General features: G+C 40.5%; 1 protein-coding gene across 5 annotated transcripts in view; it reads left to right on the top strand.

The window, feature by feature from the left end:
- The window catches only part of COL14A1 (collagen type XIV alpha 1 chain), a 214,226-nt gene that overhangs the window by 155,432 nt on the left and 35,798 nt on the right, over positions 1-22,996 (top strand). For all 5 annotated transcript variants that reach the window (XM_054512474.2, XM_045895977.3, XM_045895976.3 and 2 more), the window contains 6 exons: positions 4,057-4,110; positions 7,481-7,576; positions 8,745-8,798; positions 9,778-9,831; positions 22,352-22,405; positions 22,861-22,932. In XM_054512474.2, the coding sequence (XP_054368449.1) occupies positions 4,057-4,110; positions 7,481-7,576; positions 8,745-8,798; positions 9,778-9,831; positions 22,352-22,405; positions 22,861-22,932 (384 nt within the window). The remainder of the gene's footprint in view (positions 1-4,056; positions 4,111-7,480; positions 7,577-8,744; positions 8,799-9,777; positions 9,832-22,351; positions 22,406-22,860; positions 22,933-22,996) is intronic.

Below are 22,996 nucleotides of genomic sequence, written 5' to 3'. Positions count from 1 at the left end.
GTGTGGGCTATACAGTAAAAGCTTTGCAGCAATCCTGAACCTTTTTCCCCGTCCTCCCCCAGGGCAGTCTCTGTGCGCATGCTTGCGTCTCTGGTTTTTCTTTATTCTTTATTCCTGGGACTTATGCATTCAGTTCTTAATTATAATAATGTTTGTTTTATTTTAAGCAGCATTAATAAGCTTTTTTAGCTGGAGGGTTTTCAAGTTTTTTCATCTGCAATACTGCTGGAACAAGTTATAAAATATTTACAAATGACCTAAGAGTCAAACTTTGTAATGAGAAAAAAGCAGAGAAGTGAAAGAGAAGGGTTGAGCTCTGACTTGGAAAGAAAGATATAAAATAGGAGAAAAGTTATTAAAATGTTCAAATATTTAAAGTATAATAAACTATTCAAGAAATAGTATCTGAAAACAATATGCAATAAACCCTGGCTAATGATTTAAAATAGGTAAATTCTCATTCAAGAATTTACATGTGGGTGTTTTGTGCCAATAAACTACAAAACAGCTGTAGGAAGGTATGGGTGAATGAGCCATATTCCCTTTGCCTAGGCTAACCCTTTCTTATTTTGTGGAAGTTAACATCCACAAAAATGTATTGAATTCTTGTCATGTGCTCAGTGTTGAAGGTTAAGGATAAGGTGCAAAATAAGTTACAAATATAAAAGGCTCCAGGCTTTTAGACATGGTGCCTCCAGCATGAATAGCTATGAGCCACATTGTCACATTTGAACAAAACCTGCAGTGAAAAACCAATCATTAAAGATGCACAGAAAAAGTTAAAGAGTTTGTGCCAGAATGGTATATTAATTGGGATGCATTGCACTAGCTACAAGGAACAGAAAATTCGACTGACACAGTAGTGTAAACCACCGGGACATTTAGATATTTATTGTTTGCTCAGCAAAAGATTTAGAGGTGGATGGTCCCCCAAGCTTGTCCCATCTTCCCACTTTCCCTTCTATAGGCTTATGGCCTCTTGATTACATTAGCCCAGAGTGACTAATGTGCCCATTCCTGGTTGCAAAGGAGGTGGGGCAAGCAAATCCATCTTTTTCAGCCTTTGTAGCAGGAGAAATAAAATGGACAAGGGAGTCAGGAAAGACTGCTTGGTAGCCAACCAACAGTGTCTGCCACTCTGGGGAAAAATAATTTGCATCCCATATAGCAGTGAAAGGTGTGGTATCCAAATATATGAGGAATTTCTACACATTAAAGAGAAGAAGACATGCAACCCATTAGAAAACTGAGTAAGATATAGAAATTGGTACTTGCATTGAGATTAAATGCAAATGGGCAAATGTTATGAAAAGATGCCCCATTAAAGTAGTGTTAAGGAAAATGAAAATTAAAATAAGAGTAAAATATTATTTTTTACCAATTAGTTTGGTAAAAATGTAAAGTTTGACAACATTGTTGGGGGAGGAAAAATAATTTTCCCTCTACTCTTCTGGATTCTTGGCTAAGACACCCCTTTAATAAAAAGATTAACAGAAGAGAAATAATCAAGAGTTTAATAACACACATGCCTCCTGTTTACATGGGACATACCCAGGAAGACTGAATAACTCCCCAACATGGCTGAAGCCAGCACTTTAAATATCATCTTCAGCTAAAGACAAAAAAAAAGAGGGGGGGCTGTTAGGGACGGAGAGTCTGTTTGGGGAGGTTACCAGGAAAGGTGCAGGAAACAAGGGTGAAGCTGTTATGCAGACCCTAGTCTCTGCCTTCTTCATAAGTAAGTTTCTAGAGATTTAGAGTCATCCTTTTTTTCCTGCTACAGAAGGAGAAACCTTTACAAATGGAGGCAACCCTCATAAATGTAAATGTCTCTTATAAAACTTTTACTCGGGTTTTGGTTTTCAGGGCTTCTCCTGTGTCTGCAGTTTCTTAAATAATCAGACTAAAATAATCCTTACTCCAAAGGGGCACACTGTGAGGTGACAAATTCTGCTCCCCTTCAAGATCAGGTGGTGACTGAGGTTTAGAGAAGCTGGAACCCTCTTAAACTCTTGGTAGATGAGTAAATTGGCAGAGGTGTTTTGCAGCATAGTTTGACAATATATCTGCCTACCAATCAAATTTCATTTGTAATTCTACTTGTCGATATCCTAAATATTAACATTTGCACTTAAATATTAAAGTCTGTACTGCAGGGCTGTTTAAGGATGTTAATGGCAGAAGTGTTTAAACAGCAAAAAAAAAAAAAATGTGTGAGAAAACCCTATGTTTTCAGTCATAAAGAATGGTTAAACAAACGATTGTATAATCCAAGGTTTGGAAAACTACGCAACTCGGTCAGAATAAGCTAAATCATATGTTAAGTCATGGGAAAGAATCTCTAAAATATATTAAGTTAAAAAACTTAGGAGTATGTAAGAAGTGTGATGTCACATATGTAATTTATAATACATCATATAATAGTACAAAAATACTATAGGTAATAGTTTCTATAGGTACATATATGCATATAATAGAGTCTTCTTCAAAGAAGTTTTTTGAAGATTTTATTTATTTATTTGACAGAGAGAGAGAGACAACAAGAGAGGGAACACAAGCAGGGGGAGTGGGAGAGGGAGAAGCAGGCTTCCCACCAAGCAGGGAGCTGGATGCAGGGCTCGATCCCAGGACCCTGGGACCATGACCCGAGCCGAAGGCAGACGCTTAACGACTGAGCCACCCGGGCACTCCGCATATAATGCAAATTTAGAATTATATTTTAAAAGTCTGGAAGAGGGGCGCCCAGGTGGCTCACTGGGTTAAGTGTCTGCCTTCGGCTCAGGTCCTGATCTCAGGGTCCTGGGATCAGCCCACATAGGGCTCCCTGCTCAGTGGGAGAATCTGCCTGTCCCTCTCCCTCTGCCCTTCCCCCTGCTTGTGCTCACTCTCTCTCTCAAATAAATAAAATCTTAAAAAAAAATTAAAGTCTGGAAGATAAGCAACCAGGTGTTATTGGGGAGGGGAATGAATTTAAGTGGTTAAAACAAGCTGGAAGAAACCTTAAAGGTCACCAGATCCAGTCTTTACCCAAGTGATGCGAGTGTTCTGCTGATGGCACACAGAATGCTTTTCAGGAAATAAATTAGAAACACACACTGAGAAAGCGATTCCATTTTCAGTGAGCGTTTAATCCTTCTGCTCAGGTGAAAGAGATATTCTCACTCTGGTGCACACTAATACTAATACCTACTTGTCTCCCTTTTTAACAAAGAACAAGCCCATGGCTTACAGACTTCAATAGGAACAAAATCTAGCTAAATTTAATAACATTATTTATAGTGTATTTTTAAGGTTTCTTTCTATTCTTAATAAGTAATACATTTTTCCATTAACTATAGTGTTATAATGTTTGCTTTTAAGATTAGATTAAAGTGAAATAGTGAGTCAATTGAAAAATATTCAGTGTATACACATATATATTTATGCACATATATACAAAGAATATGTTTGCAAGAGTACATATACACATACATATCTACGTATTATGTATGTACATATAGATCTAGATAAGGAAAATGATATTAAGTAATTGTGCAGATGTGCCTTAATAAGGCAAAAATATTAGGGAAAATGCAAATAACTGAAGTTTCAGTAACACTGATTAGCCTTTTATGGTGTAATTAAAATAAAAATCCCAGTCTAGACTTACTGCTTCAATATGGTCACAATTAAAAAACTATTTTTATATGCTTTTTATAATTTAATTGAATAATCTCAAAGTTGTGGTATAAGACACACAATTTTAGATTAGCAGTGTATTTTATTTGCGTCCATTAATAGTAATAGTTTTACACACTAAATTTCAAAATACTGTAGCTTTTTTAATTTGACAGGATTTGGCATAGAAAGCTTTCTCAAACTATGAAATCATCAGCAGGAAGAGGTGAGTCTAGGTGGCAGATTTCCAGTAAAGGATCATAATGAACATACACCATTACACAATAAGTTGGCCTTTGTTCAAAATAAGAATTACATAATCCATATTATTGAAGAAAAGGGGTGAAATATGCTGTTTAAGAATTGTCTTTGTGCTAATACTTAACATCTGTTTGCCAGGGTGGTCCAGGACTCCGAGGACCAAAGGGCCAACGAGGTGAACAGGGTCCAAAGGTAATGTTCTCTCTGTCTCTCTGTATCTCTGTGTCTCTCATAATTAGCAATAATATAATTTTGAAGTTCAGTCCTGTTTACCCTTTGCAATCTAGAACCCTTTATGTTTTTGTGGAAAGTTGTGTCTAAGTCTTTTCCCTTAAAGACTTCTGTTTTTTCATAAAAATATTTAAGAGCTTAGTAAAAGAAAGGTTAGTTTCCAGGTCAAAAATAGAATGTCAGTGTTCTGAGTGGTTTAGTTTCAAAGGTAGTATTCTTTTGTGTATATTCTTCTCTTTCTCGACCTACAACAAAGTAAGGAGAAAACTGAAGCACAACTAGGCAGCATTCCCTCCCAGGTAATTTCTCAAGTTTTAGAGTCCTACTCCCTCCCCACTACGTGTAATCAAACACACAGCTCTGTTTTCCTTTCTCACTGCCCAGGGCCACCACGTGTGCTGGTGTAGGCCCTGCGCTGCACAAAAGCACCAGCTGAGACGACCAAGCCCTGCCAAGCCGTGTCCAGGCACACGTTTTCCTACTTTGCACAGAGGCACCCTAAGGGATGGGCAGAAGCCCAGCCACTAATTGAATTCAGGCCTCACCATCTTCTATCTGGCTTTTGGCAAATCTTCTAACTGGTCTGCTGACTCCAGTGATTTTGATTTTCTGATGGATTCTGCACATCTGCCCCCAGATTTATTTCTTTAAAGTTATGCTGGGTTGTATCATACTTTTAAATCTGTAGTCATATGCTATTGCCTTGAGAATACAATTCACCCTCCTTGGCATGGCATTCAAGGCTCTCTATAATTAGACTCCCCTTTTCATTTGTACCTGTTGCCCCACACAATCTCCTCTCCACCCACCTTGCAGTCTTGACTTACTGCTTCAATATGGTCACTTACTCAATTTGCATGGTATTTTTTCATGGGGAAGAGAACACTGCAAAAATTTTTACTGTAAAACTGGAAGCAAGTGCAGCAAGGTAGGAGCTAATATTGGAGGGGGGCGGTAAATGAAAGAAGACTGAAGATAATGAGGCACTAGCCAACCCAAAACATGACATATCTCCTTTTTTGTTTGTTTAATTTTCTGATATTGCGACACATATCTTTGGCATAGACTTGATGTTTCTTACCTGACTCTCTGTCTTATGGTCCTACAAGGAAGGCCAGTGATTTTAAAGCTTCTTCTCAGACAGCAATACACTGAGTCTTCCTCAGTTCCACCTCAAGGCAGTGCCCAGGAGCTCCTGCAGATTCTGGCTTCCTCCTCTCATTGGGATCCCAGCAGGATCCCATTGTTTTTCCAACATTCTCACTGGATGATGATTCTGATCATGAAGACTTATGAGGAGCTCAAAGATGTTTGATGATCCCAACATTGACCCCTTACCTCTGATAAGCATTTTCCACAGGACCACTACTGAGGTGGTTATTTTTACATGATGATTTTAATGAATCACAGATATAAGTATGAAGTGGCTTTAGGAAAATGTCTTGTTAGACAGAGGATCCTTACATGTCCACCAATGCCATAGTGTAGGAACAGATAAAGTATACCTTCCATATGGAAAGCCCCATGCTGTATTATTTTCCATTTTGTGGGTCCATATTTTAATTGTAGCAAACATAATAAGAATTTAGAAGCTTAAAGCAGCCATGATGCTGGGCTCTCAGTCATTTTTGTCTCATACTGTATAGAATAAAATGAGACCACATAGTTTCTGCTCTTCTGCTCCATTCTCAGTTCCTCAATAATATTTAATTGATATATGATTAAATGATTATAAGCATTAACCAATATTTGTCAATTACCAACTTGTTTCTTCCATCATATTTTTTAAATCTACCTCTATCTCCCCTCCTCCTACACTATGTCTCTTGTAAGAATAGATTTCATTTGTTTTCTGCATCCTCAGTTCCAAGTGGTTTTTTTTTTTTGGTACATAAATATTCATAGTATCTTTACTTACAATAGCAAAAAACTGGAAATGATTCAAATGTTCATTAATAGGTGAATAAACAATTTTCTATATATCCATGCAGTGGAGTACCACTCAGCAATCAAAAGGAACATACTATGGAAACATGCAACAAAATGTATGAACCTCAACACCACTCTGACACATGAAAGAATCATGAACCAATGAAGTTCATAGTATATAATTCCATTTATATATAACCAGAATCGTACTTAGCCTGCATATGACTTCTGTTCCTATAAGAATCCTGTAAAATTGCTCTTATTAAGGTCATCGATTACCTCCTTGTTATCAAATCCACAGGCTATGGCTTAATTCCTATCTTACTTGAGATCTCTACAGCATTTGATATGGTTGGACACCTTTTTATTAGAAATCCTCCCCCCGCCTTGGCCTTTCCTACACTGCTCAGGCTTCTCTTTTTCTCCCTTCTACCTGCTTTTCATCTCATCTTCATCAGTTTCTTCTGTTCTCAACAGTCTCCTTAAGAACCTCACCCACAAACACATCTTTAGCTACTCCAAAATCCATCTCAGCTCAGACATCTCTCGATCTCCAGACTGTTGGACATGTCCACATGGTTATCCCCATGAACCTGAAACTTAACTGACTACGCTCATAATCTGTCCCCACTTTTTCTTCTGTATTGCTTGTCCCAAGTAATGGATTCGTCAGGCTTACATTTAACATGATATCCAGGTGTTGGAAGTCTTAACTTATACTAGTTTTCACTGGAGTCCCAGAATGAGAGAAGGGCAAGAAGAAGAGGTTGAGGATGTAGTTTTTCTAGAACTAAGATTACAGAGGTGATAGACCAAGGTCCAAACTATGGAAATAAGAGCTGCTAATGTGACAGGAGTGCCTGATCCTGAGAAGAAAGAAAATCAAGTAATATTATACTGAGGGCAGGTCATTAGGTAGACACAGAAGACAGAGGAATGGTGGGGTCAAGATGAGGAAGCAAACAGGGACTGGGGGCAAAGTCTTCAGTAATGCAGGAGTGCCCCCAAGATGGGTGGCTGACAGGGGTGGAGGTGGAGAGAATGTAGTTCAACTGGATGGTATGAACCTACATGCCACAGACCAGGAGGGTGGTCTTGAAGTACTTCTGTATTTTGGATTTGTTATGGAGTGTGGGGGGTCTAGTTACTCACGTAGTTGGCATAGCCTTCTTATTTATGGAAGAAAAAAATTAAAGTTGCAGCAACCGCCATGTGTTTACTCTTTTGGTTTACTGATGACATCTTGTCTGGGAGGCATGTTGTCTTGCTCTATCCTATCAGCGCTTTGTGTCTTAGGAACATTCCATAAGGAAATAAATTATAAGTGCTCTAAGCAGAAATATCTTTTGAGTACCGAGAATCTAACTTACCTCTGGAATGATTTTCTTCTCTTGTGTTCCAGGGACCAGAGGGGCCTCGAGGTGACACAGGCCCTCCAGGACCCCAGGGTCCCCCTGGACCCCAAGGACCAAGTGGTCTGTCCATTCAAGGAATGCCTGTGAGTAGTGTGTAAACATTTGGGTGGATTTTATAGTGATCACCTTTTCATGAGTTATAAAGAGTGCACTTTTGTGTTCTCTGCTCTTTATAATGAGCCTCAGTCCCTTCCAACCCCTAAAAATAAGAATTGAGAAATGGAAGTAGTAACTGAGAGTTCATGAGTACATTCATTAGCCAATTTTTTGTCAAGTGATGAGGGTCTTTTGCAAGTAGATACATCCACACAGAGTGGGTATATCCATAAGCAATTTGTCTAAGGAGAGAAACAGGGCTATGACATGTATTGTCCTTTTTCTTGTTGGACCAAGTCCTTAACAGATGTAATAAAATCTAGAAAGTAACAAATTCAAGTTGTTCATTATGTATTTGTAGTAATTATGGATATTGATTCATGGAAGCCATTTGTTTATGATTTTTATCTCAGTGGGCATCAAAGGACAGTGCACTTAGAGTTTTAGATTATAGACAGTGTACTTTTATACAGCCACTCTGTTTGTAAAAGCTGTTTATATCACGGAAAACAAATTTAATGCCACTCACTGATTGTCATTAATCTTCCTCTAGGGATCAAAATTTCAAGAATAAAACCGATTTCTATTAAATAAAATTGATATTTGAAGCAAACAAGCCTTTTAAGCACATTTTAGCCGTCTTTCTGGGCATATGATTCTATCTCCCTCACTGAGAAATTTTCTGTTCTGGGTTATTTTCACAGTTTAGAAATCATTAGCATTCCAGTTATGCAATTGCTACTACTACTAATAAGCCTTTGATAAGGTCTTGCTACCTGCCAGATTCTGTTTGCTTTTCCATTCGTTTATCTTTCTAGCCAAAATAAAAGCAAAACTCTAGATAGAGGTGAACTTCAAAAATCTAAGCTATCGATAGTATCGTACTGTTCCATCTCTCACACAGATGTACAGCATGGGCTCAGCCATATCAGACGGCATGTTCTGTGTTTAAACTGTTGTGCCGTATAAATGTTCAGCTCCGTAGGAATGCTTACAAACAGGGGGTAGCATATGTGAGAAGTGAAACATGCCAGGTTTGGATGTTAGTGCGAAAGCAAGTTAATGTTGAAAATGTTAGTGCAGTAAGAGGAGAGAAAGAAAAGACAAAGAATTGACCCTACGTGAACTTAACCCCGAATGCTTTTGGCTATTCAGGGAATGCCGGGTGCTAAAGGAGAAAAAGGAGAGACTGGCCTTCCTGGCCCACAGGTATGAGTTTTACTTTTTAGTCTGCTAAAAAAAAAATGCTTTTAGCTTGGGGCCCCTGGGTGGCTCAGTCAGCGAAACGTCTAAGTCTTGATTTCCACTCAGGTCATGATCTCGGGGTTGTGGGATCGAGGCCCACATCAGGCTCCGTATGGAGCCTGCTTAAGATTCTCTGTCTCCGGGCGTCTGGGTGGGTCAGTCGCTGGGCGTCTGCCTTTGGCTCAGGTCATGGTCCCGGGGTCCTGGGATGGAGCTCCACATCGAGTTCCACATCAGGCTCCCTGCTTGGCAGGAAGCCTGCTTCTCCCTCTCCCACTCCCCATGCTTGTGTTCCTTCTCTCGCTGTGTCTCTCTCTGGCATAAAATAAATAAATAATCTTTAAAAAAAAAAAAAAAAGAGGGCGCCTGGGTGGCTCAGTTGGTTAAGCAACTGCCTTCGGCTCAGGTCATGATCCTGGAGTCGCGGGATCGAGTCCCGCATCAGGCTCCCTGCTCAGCAAGGAGCCTGCTTCTCCCTCTGACCCTCCCCCCTCTCATGTGCTCTCTCTCTCTCTCATTCTCTCTGTCTCAAATAAATAAATAAAATCTTTAAAAAAAAAAAAAAAAAGATTCTCTGTCTCCTTCTCCTTCTGCCCCTCCCCCACCAAATATTCTTAGCTCTAGAGCCTTGCCAAGGTTGGGGGGATGGGTGGGAAGGTGGGGAAGGCTGTAGCTTCTAAAGTCAGCTGTGATTCTAGCAGTAAGTGGTTTCTGTATTAAAGACTGTTAGCCTGTGTCTATTCACTTTAGTAGTCTCTGAGAGTCATACTGATGCTCTGGAGGGGAACATTTCTTTCATATAAATCATTTCTGGATTCTGAATTCACCTTTATGCTATTACGTTTGTTTGGAGGTCTGGATCTATTTCAGGGAAGCTGGGTGGAAAGGCAATTGATTTCCGATTTCCGTGACTCTGACTTTTTTTGGTCCTTGCTCTACCTAGGGTATCCCGGGAAGCATTGGTTCACCAGGACGTGATGGCTCTCCAGGCCAGAGGGTAAGGACCTGCCCAAGGTTGTTAGCACAGGAGATTCCTTACCAAGACATTCTTTATTTCTGATGGTTTTCTATGCAAGGAAGTCAAACTCGGTGGGTTTTTTCCTTATTATTCCTCCTCTTTGTCTATATTCCGCCTATCCTGTGTCTATTTCCCTTCACTGACATCTTCTATGTCCATTAGTTTCATCAAAACCTGAGAACTTCCATCAAACCTTCCCAAATTAGCAACACCTCTTTCTGAATGTTCCCATAACCAGAATGCAATTTGCACTGAATTGTGTCCACTGGTTTAGCAGATTTTCCAGTTTTTTTTTTCAATTTTCTAGGCACAAACCTAAAGGAAATCAAGGATCGTAGGAGTTGAAATTTAAGTATTATGGCTATGCACAGTGTTCTTCATTTATTTTGCTATATGTCAATTATCTAGTCTTTTAACGTGTTCACATGGACAGCAGCGAAAGACATTATAAGGATGGTCAGGACAGGAGTGAGTTAACATCCAGTGTTTGTTTAGTCAACACGTTTTCACTAAACCCGATTTAAAGTTCTTATCCTCAAAGAGTTTGTAGCTTAGTGGGAGAATACATAACCAAAGAAGAAACTGTAATGCATACTATGGATGGGGGCATTTGCAGAGCCCTGTGAGGGTATTTACAAAGAATAGAAAACTAAGCCAGACTTGACGGGTTGGGGAGAGCTTCCTGGGTGAGGCACCATTGAGGCTGAGTCTCAAATGAGAGACAAAAATTAGCCAGGTGCATGGGAATAGGAAAGCTATTGCAAGCAGAGAACAGAATCTACAAAGGCGTGGAGATGAAGAGAAGGTGGGCCATTTCCAATATTGCACAGAGTTAGTGTGGCTGGAGAGTAGAGTGCAGTGTGTGCATGAGTGGGTGCATATCTGTGTATACACACGTACACACAGTTAGATTTGGAAAGACTGTCAAGAAATGAAGCTGGAGAGGTAAACACAAATTCAAGTAAGTCTTTTTTTTTTTTTCCTTAAACTGTCACTGATTTAGGATGTGGGTGGCTCCACAGTTTCCCTCAAAGACTGAATTATGTAGAGTGGCAACCACTCGGATCCAGTCCAATGAAGGACAGCACATTTGGCAAGCAATGCTTATTTTTGGAACAAATTACCCACTGGATTAGAAAATGATTGGCTGGAAGACTTACTTCTCCACTCAAATAAGACCTGCCTTTAGCTCAGGGTGGCTATATGGCTCAAGAATAAGGAGATTGTTTTTTTCTATAGAAGCATGGGTGTGGGGCCTTAAATTCCTTCCATGTTCTTTTTTTGTTTTTTCACCAAACTTTCATTTGCTTAAAATCTGTTTAATCTTTGCCCATTAAATGGAACTACTGAGTCTGTAAATCATGTCCACGTAACTGCATCTAAAGGAGGCGTTCTTTAAAAGTTAGATTTATGTAGGTTTCTTGTATATATGGAAGGAGTATCTAGAAGTATTTATATGTTTTAGCAAAGGGCTTAGGCCAAGATCCTGTTTGGTTACACACCTAGATTCTTCTGTGATTCCTGAAGCTCTGAAAATGGCAATTCTAAAGATTTGGTTCAGTGAATTTACTTGATTTATCTATGCGTGGAGACAAGTCTTGGCAAAGAACTCCCAAATCAAACATATTGGATTGGTGTTTGGATCATTGGGTTTTAGAATACTTTCCTTTAAAAATTCTTTTTTTCCTTTTAAAACCAATATACCAACACAGAGTTTTTATAATTATTGTGCTATTCCTTCAAGCATGTTTTCTTTTAGAGAATGAACAATCTTAGACCTGTAATAAAGTGAGGAGATACCTGCATGCGGATTTTATTGTCCTCTCCCCCTCAGTATGGAGGCAAAAAAACTTTCAGAATGTGTTCAGTTCCTATTTTGAAAAATTCTTGGATGGAAATGGACTTACTTTTAAAAACTGGCTTTGCAGGGTCATGTTTAAAAAGTATTATGCAAATTCTGTGACAGTTGTTTTAGAAAAGGACAATAGTATTCCAGCGTAGAGCTTTACGGGGTGCCATTCACACAGAATAAAATATAATGGCGTGCCCTAGAACTGTGTAACTGGAGGCCCTGTTTGAGGGAGCGGCTGCGTTGATCTTATTTAATAAGATATTTGTTGAGCACTTACCTTAATTGAGCACATACTGTGTGCCAGGTGCTGTGCTCAGCCTGGAGAGAGTTGTCCATTGCTGCCTCCGGAGAGGAAAGAACCAGAAGAAGAGAGATTTTCAATAGCTAAAGGAGGCAATTCCTAGACCATCAACCTGGAGGACATGAAAGGGTGTGGTGGTACCAGCAACATGACTCTTAACCTGGGCCAGGAAAACAAATGGGTCTTCCTCAGAGACAGCAGAGAAGGAAGAAAAGTGGATGAAAACGGAGTTGTTTAGGTGGCTCTGATCTGTTTAGTCAAATATGTGGGGGGTTAAGGAAAGTAAAAGGTCTAAAACAATGAGATAGTTACTTAGCAGGATTGTAAAGTAGGAGGTCCTGAGCCAATATTTATGGGGATCATAGCAGATCCAGGACACGGAGCACCTTGATGGAGAGCCAGGTCTTTCTAGGACAGCAGGTCTCCATGGTTCGACAGTGGGGGAGAAGTGTTGCTGAGAGTACTAGGGACAAAACTTCATGATTATTCCTCCTCTGCCATAACCATCTTAAAAGGCAAAGAAAAAAGTAAAAGCAATAACAGTAACAACCATGGTATAGAACAGACACTGGATGGTGAGACTTCCCACTGAAATGCCTGAAAAGCCACTTCCAGAAAACGGTCCAGTTAGGCTTGACTGTCCAGGGAATCGGGAAGGCAGAGCTATTTTGTCTTTTCGTCTCATTACCCCCCGAAATCACTTCCTGTTGCCACACCTTCATTGCCCCTGATTCTGAATGAGGAAAGCCCACTCTAGACAGAGGAGGATGTGGTTGGAATAAATCCGTGTGATGGTGTCCAGCCAGTGCCTCTAGGTTCTTGGACTCTCTCAGGAGGTAAGAGCATGAGGTGGGCTGTAAGAGCAGTAGGTTACTCCTTCCTGCTCATCCATCTTTCTTTTTAATCTCTGTCTTCTCTTGTTGACAGGTAAGAACTCCCCGCTCAGAGGGAGCACCACCACCTTGACTGTCAGCTTAGGGAAGGGTTAGCACCTCTTTCCTGGAGCTGGTATCAATGTTACCCCTTAATTTGGCCTGGAAGGAAGGAGAGCTTAGCAAAAGTAAAAAGGAGAAGATTAAACATCTCCTCTTTAAACAGGGAACATATTTTCTGATGTTTTCTGGCTTATTCTGGCTTTTCTCATGGGGAATTTTTGACTCTTCGAGGCAACTCATACTAGGCACTGGGCCTGGGGCCATAAGCACATCCAGCAAAAGTTGGACTTCCTCACTGAACAAGTCTTGGCCTCCTGCTGGCAAGTGACGGAGCACAGTGCAGGACCACATTTTAAAAGGCAACAAGGGCTAAGAGAGGAGGTCTCAAATGTTCATGCCACAAACAAGAAATGGTCACCATGTGATGGGATGGAGGTGGTAGCTGAGATTATGGTGGCGATCATTTGGCGATATATAAATGTATCAAATCAGCATGTTGGCACCTTAAACTTACACAGGTCCTATGTCAATTATGTCTCAATAAAGCTGAGAAGAAATTGTATATTCAAAAAATTAAAAAAATTAAGAAGTAAATAGAAATAGAAAGCAACAGCGTAAGTCCAGATTCAACAGTTGAGTGTAGTCACCTTCATTCCCAGCCATTCCGGCCAACAGCATTCAGGATTCCTTTCTTTTTCACTGTATGTCTTGCCACTTCCCTCTTGTTCTTCCCTCTTCTTTCCTTGGTGTCCCCAGGGCCTTCCTGTGATCTTTGAGCTCCTCTGATGAAGGGTGGATCTGTCAGCCCCGACCCTAGACATCAGGTGGTCCTTAGTGAAACTAGGGGGAACAGGCAAGACATGGATGATGAATAGAAGAAGAAAGAACTGAAAAGGGAGGAAAACAAAGAAAACACAACCTCTTTTCCAGTTCTGAGGTTCACTTACGTCCAAGACCTCGAGCTTTCTGTCAAACGCTCCAAATAGAAACTGTAAAAATTATTTTTATTTCCCAATTCTTAATATGGTTAGATAAAAAAGGCAGAGAGACAAGAAATAAAAATGACAAGGAGGGGCGCCTGGGTGGCTCAGTCGGTTAAGCGGCTGCCTTCGGCTCAGGTCATGATCCCGGAGTCCTGGGATCGAGTCCCACATCGGGCTCCCTGCTCGGCGGGGAGTCTGCTTCTCCCTCTAACCCTACCCCCTCTTCCACTCTCTCTCTCTAATAAATAAATTTAAAAAATCTTTAAAAAAAAAAATGACAAGGAGATAGATCTTTTATGGCACCTGGAAGATAGTAATTCCTCCATTGTACGGAGGGTATTCATTTTTAAATTCCAAGTAAACTGAATTTGGAATGCTTCCTTTGCCCCAGGTTACTGTTCCCTACATTTTCATGCCATAACCACAGCCTCCCTTTCTCAGCTGTAAAAGATGAAATAGTAAAAAAAAAAAAAAATCTGCATATGAATTCTGCTGAACTTGCAAGGTTATGAGAAGCAGGATGGGCCAGTGGTGAATATGATAGATTTGGGCTGTTAGCCAGGCCTGAGTTTGAACCCTTACCACAATGACATTGGACCAGTTACTTACTATTTCCAAGCCTCACTTTACTCATCTGTGAAGTAGAAAAAATATTTGACTCCGTAGAGTTGCTATGGGAATTAATTCATATAAAGAATTTCTATATAGAAAATTAATTTTAGCTAGTCTTAGTACACTGTTTTCAATGTAAACCTACTAAGTCAGGACAGTATAATATTTTATAATGCCTGTGCTTGATGTATTAAGATGGCTTAGAAGATTTTAAACTATAAAAAAAAAGAGTCTGAAGAAAAAACAAGTGGTTTGTTGCTGTTGTTTAACTTTCTTGGATTCCATGCTGAAAGGACACTTGGAACATGCTTCCTTTTGATGTGGGTTCAATGTATACAAAGACCATTTTTGTGATGAATGTCCCATTTCATCGAAGTGAGTTGGACTTAAAATATCCTTGAGAAATGGAACTTGAGTCAGTTATCTGGATTTAATTCCTGTCATAAATGTTAAGTGATGATGAGAGATTCATCTAAAGAATATTTTGTTAAATACGAAGATTCAAGATAATATTCCCCTTGAGGATCTTCCTCATTCAGAAGAGGAAATGTAAAAAGCCAGCACAAAGCTAGTGGAGAGGATGATTTGATTTTCTTTCATGTGAGTCTAGATGGGTTTTTATAAATCAACCACAGTGATGATAGTATATGCAGTTGGAACTTCACAGCTTATTTGAATGAAAATAGCAGGCATCACTATTACTAATTACTGACTAAGTGCAGGTGCTTTACGATGTTATGTTCTATAAACCTCAGAATAACCACAAATGCCAGGCACTGTTAATCCATTTTACAGATGAAGAATCTGAAGCTTAAAAAAAATGGAAGCACTTGAACAATGCCATTCAGCTAGGAAGTGTTGGAGCCAGGATTATAATCCATCTCTCTGCCTCCAACACTGAGCTCTTTCTTTCCACAGAATTCTGTCTCATAAAGGTCACTGGGAGATTTTTCTCATGTAGGAAAGTCTTCCATTCGAGATATTTAATTAAACAGGACAGAAGATACCTCGTCTAGAATTTCGGGGCTGGAAGAACCCAGTTTGGGCTACTTTCTTGGTGAAGTCGAAGTTGATAATTCACGCCTAGGAATAGGTTTCGATTACTTTTCACGTTTATTTGCATGGTGGCACATCTGGGCACACTTGAGAACAGTTCCTTGGGGAATTTGTCATACGTTATAACCAGTTTGCAGATACTCCTGTTGGAGCATAGGGTGCAGGTGATATCTGCCTTGCACTCCGGTTCCAGTGCTGTCCTTCAGGGTCAGGCCAGAGGCTTTGTATTTGCAAACCAGCACTTCCTCAACGTAAGGGATCAGGTCGTTTCAAGTTTTGCTGTATTTTTAAACAACCGATTCCTGGACTGCGACCTCAGAGATTCAAATACACAAGGTCTTGGGTATGACTTTGGAATTTATCATTTTAAAAAGCTTAATGGTTCTGATAATCAGCTAGGTGTTAGAATCACTGGATGGTACAGTGGGTTAGGCCTATTGTATGTCTAAATAATTGTTTGCACAGAATTTTCCTGCTATTTCAATTCACCCAAGTCGTCCCTTCAGGTTACTAAAAATATGTTTGCATTTCTCTCTATCTATACATTTAAATTATATATGTAATATATGCATATGTGAACATATTAAGAAGTGTGTTGTGCATATGTATGTAAATATGTGCACATTTTTATATATATATTTATACGCACACATAGGTACTGTGTGTGTGACTGAAAATTCCCCAGGGTGGCTCAACATGGTACCACACATAAGGACTGATCTTGGATGTCTAGGCTGGGCCAGTATTTACAGGGTCTGTGGCTTTTTGGGGCCTGGCTCTTAATCTGGTGGTTGGTCTTAATCCTTTGCCTTCCTTCTTACGGCTGACCGCCATGCTGGTATGTCTGCTGGTGCTCACAGCAGTCCGGACCCATGCCACGGGTAGAAATCATGCAGCAGGAGTTTCTTCGAGTGTTTCTCTAACCCTCACTGCTTGGGTTTGCTTCCTCTAAACAAACTCAGCGGATGCCAGCTATTGACAGATCTCACTATACCTGAGAGTGTGGTGTAAGTCAGAGGACCTTAACCATTGGCATGTTCCAGAATCTTAGGGTTAATATCTGTGACTCACCCTTCCAAGCTTCAAAAAAGGCATGGGTGGTGTGTATCAGGATTGAGTCACGAGTTCTGAGTGCTATGTGATAGCCACATAAACATAAATATTCTAACTTCTGACTTTAATTTTAATTACGACATTCTTTGTGGACACATCGGTTTCAGCCTTTAAATGCCATAGACAGAGAACTTAGAAACTACAAAGTTTTTAAGACCCTACAGGAAATGCCTGCCACCTCAATACATACATATATATATGCTCCAGGGCAGGGCAAGGGAAACTGCAAAATGGACATTAAAGAATGGTTAATTAAAGGTCTATAAAACAGTACACTTTGCCAGTTTCAGCCATAGGTAAATTTAGTATTCATTCAAATATCAGTGATTTTAAAAGCAAATGTTAGGGCTGATTTCCCTTTGTTGATAAATCATAGCCAACCATAACTTAGTAACTTGCTCATAGCCATCTCTTTTCAAAAACAAATTGTAAAAATCCTTTCAAGTTTTTAGAGCAAAACTTATTTTTGATGTGGGCTGTGGGTGCATATTAATATTTTGAGGTGGGAATCTCAGAAAAAGAAAAATGCCTGGAGCTATTCATGTTATAAAGCATGCCTGTTTATGGGTGGCTGACTTCAAGCACTTGAAAACTGTATTTGTCGGCTTAAGTGAATGTCTACATTATGCTTATCACTTAATCTTCTATTCCCTGCTATTCATTCTTTGTTGCTTACTTGGGGTTTCCACTTTTTATGAGGGTGCTTAATCCACAAACACATCTTCTCAGATTGGTTAGTTAATATGAAATGGAAAATTTATAGATCTAGAAATGTCCTGGGAAATGAAACACATTTTTAGCTGATAAGGTTGAAGACCATTCATTCAGTGAGCTTTGATTAAAATTAAGCTGAGGGGTGCCTGGGTGGCTCAGTCGTTAGGCGTCTGCCTTCGGCTCAGGTCATGATCCCAGGGTCCTGGGATTGAGCCCTGCATCGGGCTCCCTGCTCCGCGGGAAGCCTGCTTCTCCCTCTCCCACTCCCCCTGCTTGTGTTTCCTCTCTCGCTGTGTCTCTCTCTGTCAAATAAATAAACAAAATCTTTAAAAAAAAAATTAAGCTGAATCACAATGCTAGAATTTGCCATTTATTTCACCTTATAACATGCAGACATTTTACAGAGTTTTTCTTTTCACCAAGTTTATTGCTTTTGTATAAAAATCTGCTGCCCTCACTCCTCACCCTGAGGTGAAGAGGTGTGAAGGGGGACCTGAGCCCTGGTTAAACGTTGCCCAGCTTGCAAGGATGGGCTATAACATGGGGCACAGTGGCCCATGAGCAGGGAGACTCATGTGATGGCCCAGTCATCCTGGGTCCCCTGATTTAAACATCTCTCCGGTGAAGCCCTCTCTCCCTTCCCATGCCAAGATGAGCTATTCTTCCTACATGTTCTCTTGGAACTCTCTCGTCCATCATCATAGCACTCTGTCATTTTCTTTCGATTATTGGCTTTGCTCAAAACTGTAAACTCCTTGGAAAGACTGTCTTGTTCACCATCAGCTATCCAAATCCTACCAGAACGCACAGTATAGAGTTGCTTTGCAAATACTTTTCTAATGTGACCAATGTGTGTCTTACAACTAAAAATCTTTCAACGGTAAATTTACTTGTGTGATTAAAAAGTTAAAATGTAAAACTCTTTACATGATGAAAAATGTGAAGTTTTTATTTTCTAGGGTTAGGAAGAAACTTTGGGAAAATGGGTTTGATGATGTTTCTAAAATGGTATTAAGAGTAACATCCTTTTAGTTATAACCATGTGGAACAAATACATTTTAATTTGCAATCAGGGAAACGGGTAACTCACAGTAACTTAAGCATGCCTTTCTTTTTCTTTTATTTAAATTCAATTAGCCAACACATAGTACATCATTAGTTTCAGATGTAGTGTTCAATAATTTATCAGTTGCGTAGAACACCCAGTGCTCATCACATCACATGCCCTCCTCAGTGCCCATCACCCAGATGCCCCACTCCTCCACCCACCTCCCTTCCAGCAACCTATGGATGCTGACTGCTAACGATTCAGAATTGGCCCTTCCACAGAGAATTGCCCTTGGAAATGCCACGTTGGCCCCAGTCCATGACTAAGTGATATGGGTGGATAAAACCTTACCATAGGTCAGCTCTGGGGTGTAACTCACACTCCAGCTCTCTCCATGGGATAAGCTGATGGCCAGACTTCAGCAAAAGCCAATTCTCGTGCCTCTTTCCCTGCCCTCTACTGCTTCCTTCACTACGTGGCTGGTTTCTCCCAAAAACAGTCCCTCTATAAATCAAAGGCATAGCATCCGGGTCTGCTTCTAGGAAACTACCCTTAAGATACTCACTGAAATGAGATTTCAGCTTCTGAGGGTACATGACTCCTGATGCCTTTCCTCTGTGCTCATGGAGGGCTCAGGAGCAAGGACAGATGACATGGCATTTCCTCCCTGCCCTATATATTTCCAGAATGATTATACCCGAGACTAATACTTATTTAGTCAACATGATAATCAGAGCACTTCTTCCAGGAGCCTCAATTTTGTTCAAATTAAACATTTTGTTAGTACCTATTTTGCACCAGCTATGTGCTAGGAAAATATTAGGAATGGAACAAAGAATAAAACATAATTTCTGCCTTCTCAGCTTCTGGTAGATAGAAGAACACGAAGTGAACAAACATCTTGTCTAGTATCCTCTTTTGGTCACACTAAAGGCCTGGCACCTCCACCAAGTTTAGCTCCTGTTATGTAAGAGCATTTCTCTGTCTTCCCTTCCAGATGAGTCACACATGGGGTCTAGAAATCAGGTGAACGCAGAACAGTTCACAAGAACATCCTTTACTGCCCCGTGGAGGAGAGCCCCGACAGATCACGGCTTTATCATCTCCTTCCACGTGATTGGGAGGGGGGTGTACATGCGTTCTTTCCTGCAGACCTTCCTTGGAATAATGCAGTGTTCTCTTAAGAAAATATGCCATGGCTCGCCTCCCTCTGTAAATCAATTTGCCCTTGGGTTTCGGGGCAGGCCTTGTGCTGCAGTGCTGATTGCTGGGGCGTCGTGTTGGCCATGTGTCATGTGGGGGCCCACATGGGTGCGTGTGTCCTCCCCACCCACTGCTGGAAGACTTTTAGGGCAGGAAGCCAAAAAATGTCCTTTTTCAAACATCTTCTTAAATTATTGACTATGTACCCAGAGTCCATTTTTTTCTTATGTGAACTTTATTGAGGAAATAATAGATTTTTAAATTCCTTTTGAAAAAATGTTTTTAATTCCTTTTTTTTTTAATGGTAAAAAACTTCTTTTGGCCCCAACTTTCCTCACTTACAACATGAAGGGATTGAACTGGAGGAGTTCTCAGGTCCTGTTCATCTCTCACGTGTTCTGATTTTTTATGGCCTCTTCCCAGACATGTTATATTTATTTATTTATTTATTTATTTTTAAAGATTTTATTTATTTATTTGAGAGAGAGAGACTGAGAGATAGAGCACATGAGGGGGGGGGGGTCAGAGGGAGAGGCAGACTCCCTGCCGAGCAGGGAGCCCGATGCAGGACTCCATCCAGGGACTCCAGGATCATGACCTGAGCCGAAGGCAGTCGCTTAACCAAATGAGCCACCCAGGCGCCCCCGGACATGTTATATTTAAACAACATGCAAAATGATTTCTTTCAGACTATGTCAGCATTAATTTTTGCTGTTTAGTTAGCAAATCCAAGAAAAGGTGTGTGTGTGTGTGTGTGTGTGTGTAACTTAATCTATATCAGGGTCTATTACTGCAGTCTTCTGACTTTTTTTTTTTTTTGAGTAAGCTCTATGTCCAACGTGGGGCTTGAACTCATGACCCCAGGATCAAGAGTCACATGCTCTCCTGACTGAGCCAGCTAGGCGCCCCCTGACTTAGTGTATTTTTTACTGAATATCTGAAATGATAAAACAGAAGTGTTAGTAAAAAAAACCCAAACAACTAGCTTGTATATTAGTATAGGATAAATGCTATAACAAACCATCCTAAAATCTCAGTGGTTTAATGCAGTAAAATAAAATAAAGTCTGTTGTTGGTTCACAACCCGATGCTGTCAACGGGATAGAGAGAGGAGTGGGGAGGTCTAGTCTCTGCTCTATACGATCATTGAGAAACTTGGGGTCTCTCCATCGTGGGAGACTTTAATCGTCAACACATGGGCTCTGAAGTTGCTACAAAAGGTGAAAAGAAAGTGGAGGATTACCCACAGGAAATTTTCATAAGCCAGAACTGGAACTGGCCCCTTTCCATTGGCCAGAATTCAGCCCTGTGGCTCCAGCATGATTGCTGGAACAGGAGGCTGGGAATTTTGCCTCATACTGTGCCAGGGGCAGAAAAGGAAAATCACAAATATTGGCGAGCTCTAGAATCATCAGCCTTAGCTGGTTTTCAGACTTGTCAGTATTGGAGTTGGAGAGCATGCAGGAGAGGGCCTTGCTGCCCAGTGCTGTTCCTACACACTTATGCCACCCCCTCTTCATGCTCCCTTATGTTCCTTTCTCCCCATTCACACACCATTTCCTTTCTTCCAGCCTCATCTTTACTCTTTTATCTGACACCCTGAGGTAGGGAGACATAATGTGAATGTGGATGGGGAGCCGTAAGAAGATGATTTTCATGGACAAGACAAGTGGAAAAACAGCTCACTGGAAAACTGTCATGAGTTTCAGAAAGGGAATTGGGGGAGGCAGCGAGTGAGCAAAGAGGGGTTGGTTTGACTTGGTTTGATTTGGTTTGAGATGGAAGTGGGTTATTCCAAAAAAAAAGACAAATCTCAAGACAAAAAGTTCACTTCTCCATGGAGTAGAAGATGATGTTTTGATCCATATTTTACTAACTTCTTATAAAATTCAAATTGAACAACCTCGTTCATATTTTTAACTACTTTGGAAAGACCGGCATCCACAATTAAGAACTACAACCATTTAAGAGTAGCTCATTCCGGCTGTTATATTTTTCACATACATACCCACATTCAATAATTTAGGAAGATATTTTTCAAAAGAACATAATTTGCTTTCTGCCTTAAACTCTTCCAACATGGAATGGGAAGCCAACATCTACTCATTTGTAAGCTGGCAGTGACACACTTTGAACAAGCTTGCCCAGCAGTCAAAACTGTATCATTGCAACAGGAAACCCATCCCCCGCCCATAGTCTCCTGCAGGCTGCTCCTGAAGAGTTGCAGTTTCAGATCTTGTAGTAATTTGTAATGTAGGTTTCTTTGATGGGTAGTCCTTGCCCCAAACTCTCGCTGACCCCAGGTCATGAAAGACTAACTCATCTTTTTGTCTTTTTGTCTGATTAATTACCAAGACTTCATCTCCTTTTTCATTTGCTATGCTTGGTTTAATGAAAAAAAAAAAAAAAAAAAAAGCACTTTCTGGAAACAAGTTCCTGTTTAGTTTGTAAGTGGCATGTCTTAGACCTAAAATTCTTGTGCTGGACAATTTCATAGAGCCAACAGACACAAAAGTCTTGCCAAGAACAGTTCTCATGAAGCGTTTAAAAGCAGTGAATCCTTAGAAGTCCAGAGGAAGCCACAGGATTTGCCCCCCAAATATTAAATGGGATTAGGCACATCTATTCTGAAAACCATATAAAGCAAATACATAATTGACACATTGTGTTTCTTTTCTCCAGGGCTTTCCTGGAAAGGATGGATCCTCTGGCCCTCCAGGACCACCAGGGCCAATTGTAAGTATTTCCACAAACTACTAGGATTTAAAGCATTTCATTTCTTTTGAGAAATTTTCTTTCACTCAACTTTTCACCTGGGCAGCCATTTTTGCTCTAGGGTAACAACTCACTCTTTGGTGCAATGTTCTCCCTACTATATCCATGTGCTTGATCATTCTATCAGAGCCACTTTGTCCATACGATCCCCTGCATTGATCTAGTTTTTACTGAACATAGGTAAGGCTTGAGTTTGAAAGAACTGCACCTGACTGATAACATGACTACTAAAAAATGTCTCCCCTCCTTTTTTGGTAGTTGGGAACAAGAATGAGCAATGGATCCTGAAGTCTTGGTGTTGAGAGGGAGGGAAGCTATCCCTGTGTGTGTTTGTTACTCCTTCTTGAGAGCTGGCTGTCTTCGATGAGAATGTATGAGTACTCACGTTTGCTCCATTTTCCTGTCTCTCTATTTAGGGCATTCCCGGAAACCCTGGAGTCCCAGGGATCACAGGAAGCATGGGACCTCAAGGAGCCCTGGGGCCACCTGTGAGTATTACAGCAGTAGCCAGTCATCTTTCACTTAATTGTGTGTTTAAATTTACCAGCATCT

This window comes from Mirounga angustirostris, unplaced genomic scaffold (genome assembly GCF_029215605.1).
Source record: "Mirounga angustirostris isolate CCGP_5_RB_7025 unplaced genomic scaffold, mMirAng1.0.hap1 SCAF_4, whole genome shotgun sequence".
Lineage (NCBI taxonomy): Eukaryota > Metazoa > Chordata > Mammalia > Carnivora > Phocidae > Mirounga > Mirounga angustirostris.
Note: the sequence above shows the minus strand (reverse complement) of the source record. Positions and strands in the feature narration are given on the sequence as shown.